Genomic DNA, 12,964 nt, shown 5'->3' with positions numbered 1-12,964 from the left:
GTTATGTTTATTTCCCACAACTAATAATCATTAGAATGAAAGCTTTCCTATTTCAATATGTGCCATTTAAACCTGCTCTAAAAACAACACATTGTAGCTTTTATGTTGTTCATAAACATCATCGAATCATAAACGTTCACTATTGTTCTCTTTCAGCCTTTAGTGTGGCTATTTGCATCTCTGGGAAATTACAAGAAGCATTCCATTTGTACTGGGTTTTTATTTCTTCTTTTCTCTTGGATTTACAATTAAGAGCCTGGTTTCCTCTGACATTCAAACCTATATTCTTCCAAAGAGACTATTATTTTGTCAACTGACAGTTTCATTAATAAGCATAATTACTATCTGCCATGTTGCATCTTAAATTATCCAGTAATTGCATGTATATTTGTTTTCAATTTTGGAAATTAAGCTCTTGAAAAGACACTCCCCTCCCTTAGGAAAGTCAGAGTTACAGGTGTATTTCTAAACAATCAGATTTGTAAATCCACTTTGCTTTTTGTTATTTCCAAAATAAAATTCAGTCCTTTCTATGAATACTCTGTTATTTAATGCCAAGTTTAGTATATAAACTATTGTGCTTTTATCCTTATTGGTTAATCATATGATGTGATTATTGAAAGACAAAAATAAGTAACATCTGATTTTCTGGACACTTGGTTAAAAAATAAAAGTCAACTGAAATCCTTTGGATATAATTTAAAGGGAAAACAATAGCCTGGTTCCCAGGTAATAGATGCAAGGAAGATTTGAGGAGTATCTCAGTATTCACCCTGGTTTAAGGCTGTTTTTCAGACTAGATGAGGCACACGTTTCTATAAATATCTATCTCTTTCAATTTTATGGCAGCCATTTCTTTATTTCTCCTGCCTAAACTGTTTAAGAAAAATATATATTTTTGGCTGAAAATTCCAATTACAAACAATTTCAGAATTCTCCTAAGGAATCAAAACAATATTTTTTTTTCTTTTTATAACAGTTTCCTTTTCGTTTAATTTTCATTCAGCCACATTTCCCTTTATGTCTTATCTCTAATTTTTATTTGCAGCCATGTATGTTATACCAGACAATGGCCTCTGATTTATTCCATGGGGATCTGGGATTTGGATGTGGGGCAATCTGCAGTATGTGCAAAGAATATAATAAAGTTACCCATGAGCTCCAATGCAATGTATACATTTGCCAACAAAAAATATCTAATAAACAGGTCATTCATTGAATTTTACAGCTGAAGGAAACCTTGGAGAGCAGGGAGTCCAAACCCCATATTTTGTAGAAAAGGGGAAAACAACTTGAAGCCAAGGAATTCGGATGCCACTGGCCAGTCACATGACTAACTACAGGAGAACAAGAACAAGCCCCTCAGGCCCCCTGATTCCAATTCTGTGCTCTTTCCATAAGTCACACGCTCTCTCCTGAGACAGACCTCTGGAATCGGGTATCCTCTGCCGTTTCTCACAAGGAGGAAGCAGAGCTAGGTGCATTTGCCAGGTGCCTGAGCAACTACTGAAACACATGCAGTTTCTGTAAGAGAAGCTCTTCTCCGAGGCGCCTTTCCTGCCTGTCCACCTGCAAGGTGCCCGGTTCCCCACAGGCAGCAGCTGTGCATCTTTGAGCTGTTCCTTAGAGGCCAGGAAGCTAATTTTAGGTTCCTATTTTTAAAAGTCTCTTACTCTCCTCTTGGGAATTCTGTGGAGACTTTTGCTTCCGTGATCTGTGTGTGCCTGGAGACACGTGCAGGCAAGAAGCCCGCTGTCTGAAATGTGTGAGTAAGCAGAGACCTCCACCCAAAGGTGTGTTTTTAATGAAGGGCGAAGAGTGGATTGCACTCCTGCAGGCCCTGGAGGAAATGGGCTCTGTGGGTGCTCACTGCCTCCAGTGGGGTAGGAGCAGCCCCAGGTTCCCCCTCCCGCCAACCTCTGCTCTGAGGCTTACCAACCAAGCCCTTCCCAGAATATCCCTGGAATGAATGAGCAAAGCATCTGGGAAGAGAGACCAAGGCAGGGCAGAGCACTTCCAGTGTGGGTGGGGGCGGAGGTTTAGGGGGCTCCTCCCAGGGATTAGAGCTGGAGAGTGGATCTCCTTTCATGTGTAGATGTGGCCGCTGCAGTCCCGCCTCCCGCTGCTGGCCCTGCCCGGGGATCTCCATCAGCCTCTGTGAAAACTCATTAGCTCCACCGCCATGAGCCCTCCACTGCTGAAGCTTGGTGCTGTGCTGAGCTCCTTGGCCATGATCTCTAACTGGATGTCCCAAATGCTCCCTTCCCGGGTAGGACTGAACGGCACGAGGCTGTGGACGCCAGACACCTTAGTAAGTCACTCGGGTGGGTTTGGCCATCTCGGGAAGTAGGTGCATTAAACCAGTGGGCTTGATTTGGTAAATTGCAAAGGCTCAGATTTTGCTTCTTTATGTGGTAACTTTAGGCATATTTTTAATGAACCCTTAAACATTACATCAAAAAAATAAATAGACTTCCCAAGATATTACCTGTGAAAGGAAATACTCATTAAACTCTTAATCATCAAAAGTTTTAATTTAACTATATTAACCTGAGGTTTGGAAGGATTCTTAAAGAAATTTGTTTTCTTTCTAATTATTTTAATTCTTCTTTTAATGTCTGTAATATCCCTGTAATTTTCCCTAAACAGGCTCTTCTGTCTAATCTAGTTGTGCTGTGGCAGGTTCTTCCTTGGAATTGAATTCCTACAGTTCTTTGCAATGCATTCAGTCAGAGAAAGCAACCTCTTTTAAACATAAATGAACAAAACCTCAGCAGTTTAAAGCCTTTCAGAAAGTCCCTAAGAAGCTAAAAAACAGTAAGAATAGATAACTCGCTTGACAAAAATCATCTCTCTGCATTGTTTAGTTTTTTATACAGACTTTTCCTATTACAAGTGTAACTCTTGTAGTCTTCTTCACCTAAAATTGGCAGTGTTTTTTAACCCTTGCCCAATTACAGCAAAGCCTCGTCTGATAGTTTGAGCAGGGTGTAGTGAGCAATACTCTAGAACCTTTCAAATGAAAACTATTGGTTTTTCCAGTAGAGGTTTATAAATTCGAACAGAAGGACTATCCTAGAAAGGCAATTTCCCCGCCATCAAATAAAAGGCACAGAAACAATTAGTACTTGGTGGTCTTCACCTTTGTGTCTTATCTGATTTTAACCCCAAGATTTCCCCGGTGAATCAGAAAAAGCCAGCTACTAAAAGGAAAGGAATGTTCTATTTTCAAGACTTGAGTGCAGTCACTGATAAAATTAATCTATCAATCTATGTGTAATTAACTGAGTAGCTTCGGGTCAAGTTAATTACATAATTTCCCAGATTCACCCAGCGCTGAGGGCGTCAGCAGAGGCCCCTGGAGGTGCACGTTGGCCCCCTCCGGAGGGTTTGGCAGCCCCTGAGTCACTTAGGAAAGCTCCGTGCCTCTCTGCATGGCTCACGTGTGGGTGGACCGATGGAATATTTTCCATCCCTCCTGTGAAGGCAGAATGTGTCATCAATAAACAATGACAAAACCAAGAAACTCACAATGTTTAATATTTACTGAGACTTTCTCAATGTTCAAATTTCCTCTATGTTCAAATGCCTGATGGTTTGGAACAACTGAGTTGTTGAATGAACTCTTTCAAGAAATGAAATCCAGGACTGAGTTCCCTGTCGAACGTGGCACCTTGCCTCTGAGGCAGATATTCTGTGTGCAGACAGAGGTTGGTTTGGTTTACTTCCTATTGTTGATGGAGAAGAATCAAAGTTCCAAAATGGTGCGTGATTCCTCTAGGACTTCTAGCTATCTTGTCATTTTAGAGTAAACTTATTTTCTTTACTCTCTGGTTGGTAATCTGTTGGCTGAAAAATATACAATACTGCTCTGGCTTATGAAATGTGCTAACACGACCAAATATTCTTTTGGGTGAAAAAAAACCCAGGAAGTTCAGGGAAGTTTGCACTGTGGTATTTTCTGAAATGGGTGGAGAAGCCAGGTGGCAGATGTTCTTTTTCTTCCTTTTGCATGCCTTGGAGAAGTGGCACACCTCACCGATGGACCAGCGACGGCATTTCCCTACCTCAATTATTCACGATAACCGCTCATACTCCAGAATTCCCGTGGTGAAAAATGAATGACTCTGTATTTCGTAGATTAACATCATAAAATGTTAACGCTGGAAAGGCTCTTAGGAACCATCCAAGCCAGTAATTTTCACACTGTTTTTGGCAGGAATGCCCCCCTACTTTTTTAAATTAAATCTTACATAAGCATGCTGAATAAATAATATTTGTGGCATGAAACTTGAAGTGGAAATCCAATCTGTAAAACAGGTCACTGGTCACACAAATAATGAATGATGGAAGGAGGCGTTCACTGGGCCTCTGCCCTCTGCCCTGCCACACAATCAACCCCTGCCCCAGACGAGGTACGCACACTCAAACCTCAGCACTCCCAAGAGCTGAGGTGCAAATCTGACTGACTGAACCCAACTGCCTCATTCTACAAGTGGGAAGGCAGACCCAAAATGTGTAGGTGACTGAACAGATTTCTCCCAGCTGGTTAAGGACAGGGCCGAGGGTAGAAGCAAGTCACCCGATGGCACTCTGGGCCACCACTGCTGGCCCGCCCTCTGGTGCCACACTGGCTTCTCTCTGCCCTGCTCAGGGGTCTCCCGTGACCCTGGACTCCCATTCGCTTCTACTGAAGGGCAGGCAGTTCCTTCCAGGTAGGGAGAGCAATGAAGTCCAGCCCTTCCGGTTTTCTTGCTCTGTGTTCTCGTTCGACCAGATGGATGGGGTGAGCCTGCAATGGAGCACACGCACACACAGTAGTTCTTAAAGTCGGATCCACGCACGTTTGTGACATGAACACATGGAAAAATGTGCACATTTACACCAATAGGAGCACAGTCTTTCTTTAGAACTTTCTTTAGGTAGTTTTAAAGGACCTGAAAAAAAATTTTTTTAAGAATAAGAAAGACAAAACATTAATAATTAAAGGGCAATTCAATTTTTTTAAGGCAGGTGTGTCTGAAACAGCAGTATAAAACTTGATTGTGTCAAACGTTGAAAAAGGTTTTTCAATTTCCAGGATATTTCTATTAGTCAGTAGTTAAATCCAGCTCCTTATGAAGAGCTAAGCTCCCTCTTGTTTTTCTTAGAACCCTGAAACATCCCTTCATCCTCCTCTTGGGCCCTGTTTCCTTCCTTTCTTTTTCCCCCTCTGATCTTTCACTGGGCCCATCCACCTCTGGCGCAGCAGGCTGGCTCCACTAAAGCTCAGGCTCCCCGGACGCTTCCCTCTGGTGCTGTGTAACTTGCCCTTGATGTGCTGAGCTTCTGAGAAACCCCCCACACTGTGGACTGCACTCCAGGCAGAATGTGGAGAAGAGCCACTGAACAGGGGACTGTCAGCAGACACTCGGTGTCCTCAGGAAGTCCACCCCACTGAGGTGAGGCGGGGCAATGCCCCGAAGGGACTCATGGGCAGAGCAATTTGCTTGTTACGTTTTCAAATATCGGGCTGGCTTCTCTTCTGCACTTCCTGCTTCAGTGGGTGAGTCTGTTTTCAGGGCTGCAGAACAAGCACAATCGCCTAATGCCAACTCTCAACACGCTCCGAGCCTCTCAGCGGCAACTCCTGGGGGAAGGCGCCCGGCTTCTCTGTTTTGAAAGGACTGTTCCCCCCCATTTTGTGAAGGAGCAACTGAGCAAATTAAGGATGGAGAGATGGCTGAGAGAACAGAATGGTAAATCTTGAGAGCCACAGAGAATGGGGTCAGGGCCTTTTAAAGAAAAACAGACACAACTGAGAAGGTGGATTTACTCCTGTTTAAATACTTAAAGAAGAAGCAGGACCAAAAGAGGGGAGGGACAGAGAGAAGCTCAGATTCGGCACAGTTTTTCCACTGATGAGAAGGGCTGGCTATGAAGCAGTGATGGCCCTGGCATGCAGAGTTCAAGTGCAGACACAGGAAAGGTGTCCTGGAGTGGAAGGACCCAGGAGCAACTCTACGTCAGTGCAATTTCCAGACCACAAGCAGAGGTAACCAACCAACCTCAGTTTGATGTTTTTGAGGGTTTTGTTTTGTTTTTTTTTTTTTACAGTTGTTTTATCTTAGAGCCGTAGGGTTCTCCTGAGTGAAGAATATACATTTGTATTTCAGTTCCAGCTAGTCTCCTAAGAAACAGGAAGCCGATGGCTAGGCTGGGACATCTTTATTAACATGGCCTCCAGCACGTAGCTGCTTTCAGTGTGGGGTCCACATCTCTCTGACTGCCGTCCTTGCCTCTCTTCCCTCTCCACACTGAGAGCCATTAGCATACGAAACCACATTTCACTTGGAGGCGGAATCTCTTCCCAGACTGAGCACTTATAAGGGGTTTCCATCACTGAGATGCCTCCACTCTAAGTTGAATAGGCTTTAGTAAATGGATTTTTTCCTGCTTTCCTTTCCCCTGCCTTGTACACCACTCCCAGTACCGAAGCCCTTATTCCTTTTCGCCAATCTGCCCTTTCATGAAATGCCCAGAGCCTCAACACAAAACAAAAGACCGGGCAATGTTCCTCCCACTGATTTTGTTCTCTTCAAAGGATCAGAGCTCTGTCCCCATGCCCCACCCTCCGCCTGGGCCCTGACATGTGACTGTGACACCCTCCACAGAAACACCCACTCGCACGGCCGGGCACCACTGCTCCCCGGGTGTCCAGCAGCTCCTCTCTCCACAGTTTGGAAAATGCCCTCCGCTTACCTGCGGGCAGCTCCTCTGGAGCACAGCATTTTTGGACAGCTGGCAAATGGACACAGACCATCTACACGCATTTATCTGCAGAAGATGAAGGGAACGGGCTCGACCCTGGAGAAAACTGGTTTAGTCCCATGTGGGACATTGACTGAATGGATGGCTTCGGGGGGAAATGACTCAAGTTTTTGAACTTCCGTTTCCTGATAAGAAAAGTAAGATACTGTCTATTTGTAATCTATTTCTAAGGGTAGTTGGTTCAAAAGAAATGAGGCTTATACAAGACAGGACATTTTCTAAACAGAAAAACTTACTGAAGTGCAAGCTGTTTTATTAATTTTTGCTTTGACCTAAGTCCTCAGGATCCTTCTTGTCCAGCGCAAAGCCCCTGAGATGCTAGGATTACTCTAGCACAGTAGCTTTATATTTATACAGCACAGTTATGCAATTAAATTATAAGCCAAGAATGCAGACTTGAAATCCAATTGTTAAAATTGTTTCCTCTTATTTAGAGTACTCTTAAATATTTCATGAATTTTGTAATATTAAAACCTGTTAAATAGTTCACTTCATTCTTCTAATTAACACGAAAGATTCAAAGGGACCACACCAGTAATCAGTGTGATTAGTGGTGTTTCGATGGTAATGAACTACACACCCGCCGCCCCTCCCCCCCTGCCCCCCCAGGTCCAAGTGCAGGGCTTTGAGACCGCTCCGGAAACGCCAGCAGGGTCATCCTCCTGTCGCAGAGGAGAAGTCCAGGTAACCGGGGCCCATCTGAACTCAGGCTGTGCCGGCACCAATCGCAGCTCTGCGGATGAACCCCATGACCTCAGAGAGTTCCTCACTGTCTCTCGGTCTCAGTTTCTGCGCCCATCAAGTGGCCAGAATGCAACCCCTCGTCCACAGGGCCACTGCAATATTCAAGGGCAATGACAGCGAGCAGCCAAGCCATGGCTAGAGCTCCATAAATGTTTGCTATGGTCCCACGAGTTTTGCTGACACCCAGATACTTGTGCTTACAAGTTAAAACGGAAGCCAGTCTTTCCTCATCGGCATCCCAAACCATCTAACTTTCCTTCCACCGCAGGTCTAAGCTGGTTTTATTTCGATCCTCCTTTTAAAGCCTGTGTGGGTGCCCTACAAGACAACACTAGAGACACTCGAAAAAACTCCCTCGGTTCACACGAGCCCTGAAACAGAGGTTTATATCAAAGCCCATGGGGCCGCCAGGCACTCAGCTCCTATATTGGCTTTTTTCTCTCTTGAGTTACAGTTTTCTTGCCCGAGAGGTTTGCCTGGTTATAGTCGAGATCATTCACACTAACTCTGTAGCAAAGAAGGTCGTGACTCTTGTCTGTGATTCTCCCAGGGAGACAAGGGAAGCACACACAAATCTTTACTTTATGAAGCTGACACTTGGGGCGGTAGGGGTGAGGGTGCAGATGCTAAATGAACATCAAACCCGATTCACCTTTCCCTCCTTCCTCCTCCCCACCGACACCCTGCACTGTCAGGACAAGCTCCTCACTAGTTAGCCAACGCCTGGCAGGTGAGCATCAGTAGTGATGCCCCAGGTTTAATAACTGCCGTTTGCACTGGCGTTAAAGGTATTTTAATATTATAATTCAGTGGCCCTGGCTCCTTTATCCAAAAGCTAAATGTATTCTAGTGACAAGCCTTAATTTTTCTGACCTTTTTTTTAAATGGAAAAATTTTAATTCTGTTGAGTAGAAAAACTTACTACATGGAATATTTTTATTTGACTTTATTGGAGTGACATTGGTTAATAAAAATATAGTTTTCAAGTATGCAATTCGATAATATATCATCTGTATACTGTATTGTGTGTTCCCCACCTCAGGTTAAGTCTCCTTCATCACCATTTACCCCTTTTAGCCCTCTTCCATCTCCCCTGTCCCTCTTGTAATCTCACATACACACACATGCACACACATGCACGCACCTCATAGACACAGACAGCAGTATTTTTGGACATTTTTGAGATTTGTGTCCAATGTTAGGAGAAGCCTCGTTTCATCTACAGAACTTATGACTAGATATTAATCCCATTCCGTTACTAAGCTTCACCCTTTAATTATATCACCGAAACTACCCAGCTAAGCTGTTTCCATCTCCATTCTGTAGATAAAGTGTTTGCATTTTTTTCTTCTTTAAAAAAAAAATCTTTAAGATTCAACCTGATCTAATAATATATAATTCTGAATACATCTTTCTAGACCAACTGGATATACCTGGCTATTCAGGTATAAATCCTAGGAGGAAGGGGTGAGGGAGGATGAAAAAGAGATGATGATGAACCCAACGCCCCGGAAACAGAGGCAGAAAAGACTTCTATGCACTGTCCAAAAACCGAGTTGGTGGAAGGAGCCTAGAAAGATAGGCTTGGCACCATTTGCTTTTCACTACAGACCGATGACAAGGACTGTGACATCTTTATGAGTTACCTGAGTGTGTAATTTATAGCTTCCTCCATATGTGTTCACAGCTACGGTGGAACGCCTACCACTACCCCTAGTGACTATGGCTAAAGCCCTTGAGAGGAAAAGAAACTTTTCTGTGTGTTGGTTGCTGGTATATGATGTCTGGCTGCTAACCCCAGAGACAGTCAGTCCCAGACTAGGGCAGATCTGGGGAGAGAGACGTCAGCCTGGTTTGGTCCTTTTACAGGTTTGTGTCCAGCCGGTCTGCAGGCAAACCGAGCAGCCTGGTGTTTCTGGCCACTTTGCCAGACAGTGATCTGCCGGCTGCCATTCACGTCCCGTTCTTGTCTCACCCTCCAGTCTAACTCACTGCACGCCATCTTTGCTAGACCAAATCCGTTGTCTCCTCTCCCAATTGAAAAGGAAACACCTCTCTGCTGAATCCCTGGCACCTTCACAGGCAGCTGAAGGCTATCAGGCCCCAGGTGCAGAAGTGAGCCAGCACTTGCGAGCAGGTGGCCCACAGAGTCATCTATTTCCATGGGAAAAACAAATTCCAATGCACTCTGGATGGTGTGTGCAGGTAGCATCTGTTAGGTAGTTCTTCTACATCCGTGTGACTGATGATCTATAACATCATCATAACATGATCTGGATGTTCAGCATCATGCCGTTCAGTCACAGCACCGCACGGTCCACTATGGAGGCCACATGGCTATGGAGCACTGAAGACGTGGCCAGTCCAGACCGAGCTGCGCCCTAAGTGAAAATGCACACTCAGTGTCACACACTTAGTCCAAAAAAGGGAGATGTGGGATGCAAAGCATCACGTGAATAATTTTTACATGGATTCATCATGTTGAAATTAAAATATTTGGGATATATTGAGTTAAATAGCATATATTATTATAATTAATTTACCTGTTTCACTCTCCCTTCTTAAATGTGACTACCAGAAAACTGTAAATGACACGTGGCTCTCACGATGTCTCTATTGGGAAGTATTGCTCAGGAGCACACAGCTGGCTTCATGCTCAGTGTTGCTACCTACAAGCTGTGTGCCCCCTGGCAGGGCCATCGTGTTCTCTCCTGTGAAGTGGGAATAACGACAATCCCCGATCACACCGGCAAGGCAATGGATGGGGGGACACTGCTTGGAATAGGGCCTGGCCTTGACTGGGTAGCACTCCTCAGCCCAGGCAACCCCCAAAGGGCCACTCGGTGGAGAGGCACAGTGCCTGAATGCTCGGAGCAAGAGCGGTGGCCAAGGGGTGCCCCAGGGCACCCCTAACAACCGCTCTTTGTCTAGGGAGAGTGCAGTTCCCCACCCCCATCCCCAGGAAATGACTAGATAAAAAATGAGGCAACTTATCTTTGTTCTGGACAATACATGTGAGAATGCAGACAGGAAATACCCGCTCTATGCTGGATATTAAAAAATTGTTGAAATAAGACATATGAAAGGCAACTAACAATACTAGACAACACACAGGAAACGCTTCGTGAAATACAGACAATCCTTCTGAAGAAGTGGAAACCCCAAGGGCCGAGTTAACAGGAGTTTTATAAAGCAGGAGAAGGAGAGTAAGTCACGTACGAAGCAGGGTGGCATGCTTTCAGGACACAACCAGGCTGACCTAGTTGGAGAGAAGTTTCCTGTAGGAAGATACAGGAGGCAACATTAACAACAGATAGGAGGCAGACCAATGGAAGCAGAAGGCCACTTGATGCCGAGGTCCTAGGGAGGAAGGGGGGTAACTGCACAGAATGGGGAGATCAGCTGCTCTGGGACGCTGGACCCTTCGCATGGCGAGCCTCCTGATTTTTACCCTCTATTCCCACAGGATATCTTTCCAGCCATGTTAATAATTGGCCTTTCAATTCACGGGAAGCTCCTTGGGAAAAAGGTCTGCTTCAGAATATCACACACGACTAATAATCAGGAAAGTAAATTACGGATATCATGTATGGTTGAGAAAGACAAGCTAACAGATCTTCTGTAGAAAGATTGGTCATATGTGTTTAAGTGGTTATCAGATGCTTCTGACGTTGCATCACTACGTCCAAATACAGCAAAAGCATTAGGGAGTGGAGTGGGATCGATGCAAAATTATTAACATGGAGCCTAAAGACAGAGCGAGCTGCTGCTTCTGAGCACTGATAAGGAAGGTGTGACTCAGTGAAGCTGGGCTGTCCATGCTAACTGTCCACTCGCTTTCTTTTTAACGCAGAAGAGCAGAAACAAAGGTAGAGGGAGGACACGGGGTGATGGACAGAGACTTGACTTGGGTGGTGAACACACCATGCAGTGTACAGATGCATTGTGGAATCGTGCGCCCAAAGCCTGTATACGTTGATCGACCAGTGGCATCCCAACACATTCAATGAAAGGGAGCAAAACTTGAATTATCAAAAAGATGCTTTGCTTAAAATACTCCAAAGCCGCCTTCTCTTCATCCTGTAATGGGGTCTGTGTTCTGTGTGCTTCCGTTGCTTTCCACAGACTCAGATTAGTCCCAAGGAAGGATGGCAAGTGTACAGCTCTGCACAGGACCCCGACGGGCGGTGCATCTGCACCGTGGTCGCTCCGGAGCAGAACCTGTGTTCCCGGGATGCCAAAAGCAGGCAGCTCCGCCAACTGCTCGAAAAGGTAGGTGTCCCAGGTGTCCCCTGGGCATACTCTTATTGCAGTCCACCACAGGAAGTGTGGGAAGGCAGGAAGTGGGGATCAGGGTCCCCCCAACATGTGCCCTCCTCAAATAAACAACACCTCCCACCCCACTGTATTCTATTTATGTGACTTTTTACTTTTTCAACCTTGTTTTCTTAAGACTGGCTCTCTATCATGTATCTTAATATCCAGTTACTGTCTCCTTAAGAAAAGAGAAGGAAAAACAGGAAGTCTTATTCTGATGCCAGAAATTGAGCCTCCCCTCTCAGGATTGCACCAGGCTCTTTGCGCTCAGACTCTGGATCCCGTTATCAAGCTTGCAAGGAGGTTAAAATAATGGCATGTGCTGTGCAAGCTCTCAGGACAGATAATGAATAATTCCAAGTATTTATCATCATTCTCTAAGTCCTGCCTTAGAACATTAAGCTCTTCAATTTCATTCAAGAGCATTCTCTCCATATAATTTACTTAAGCTGGGTCCCTAACAATCAAATGCAGAATGCCCTTGATTTATTCTCTTTTCCAGATAAAAGTCAGCTCATGAAAAGTTATTTGTGTTTAGTGTGGGGAGAACAGACCTAAACAAAGCAATCAATACATTGTTCTTTCGATTATTCTCATTCCGCCTCCTACAGTGTTGGGCTCTGAGTACCGTAGGCCAGCCAGGGTGGCCAGGCTGATAGGTGGAAGACAACAGCATCTTAGAGTTTTCAACACCGTCAGGGATAGTAAGATAAATCAGGTAGCACGTGCTTTTAGGGGGACTCACGATCTGCAATTCACGCCCTGCGCTCTCCTTTCCACGACCCTCTATGCAGTGATGGCATTGGGTGGGAACTTTTTATAGAAAACTAAGAGAAGCTAGAAAAAGGAAAGCATCGAATCTGCTATGATTACAGACACTCCGAGCTTCCGCAGTCTCGAGCCACACAGTGGCTTCCTCCCACTGCCCTATGTGAAAATCAGGTCCCTCTGCATACATTATTGGAAGTCTACTGATGCCTTAGATGTTAAAACTTTTTTTCATGTTTTTATAGAAAGATTAGTCTGTTTTTCTTCCTCCCTCCTCAGAGCTATCATCACATATTGATTCTATCTTAAGTCTCTTTTTATGATA

General features: G+C 44.7%; 1 protein-coding gene across 2 annotated transcripts in view; it reads left to right on the top strand.

Annotated features, from left to right (window-relative positions):
- The window catches only part of OLFM3 (olfactomedin 3), a 151,864-nt gene that overhangs the window by 112,958 nt on the left and 25,942 nt on the right, over positions 1 to 12,964 (top strand). Inside the window, exons 1-2 of one of the 2 annotated variants that reach the window (XM_024570332.3) lie at positions 2,078 to 2,311; positions 11,680 to 11,826. In XM_024570332.3, the coding sequence (XP_024426100.2) occupies positions 2,183 to 2,311; positions 11,680 to 11,826 (276 nt within the window). In that variant the 5' untranslated portion in view covers positions 2,078 to 2,182. Of the gene's footprint in view, positions 1 to 2,077; positions 2,312 to 11,679; positions 11,827 to 12,964 lie in introns of those variants that run through there. The other variant, XM_045203936.2, reaches the window with a different exon arrangement.

The sequence above is a fragment of the Desmodus rotundus genome, chromosome 12 (assembly GCF_022682495.2).
Source record: "Desmodus rotundus isolate HL8 chromosome 12, HLdesRot8A.1, whole genome shotgun sequence".
NCBI lineage: Eukaryota > Metazoa > Chordata > Mammalia > Chiroptera > Phyllostomidae > Desmodus > Desmodus rotundus.
Note: the sequence above shows the minus strand (reverse complement) of the source record. Positions and strands in the feature narration are given on the sequence as shown.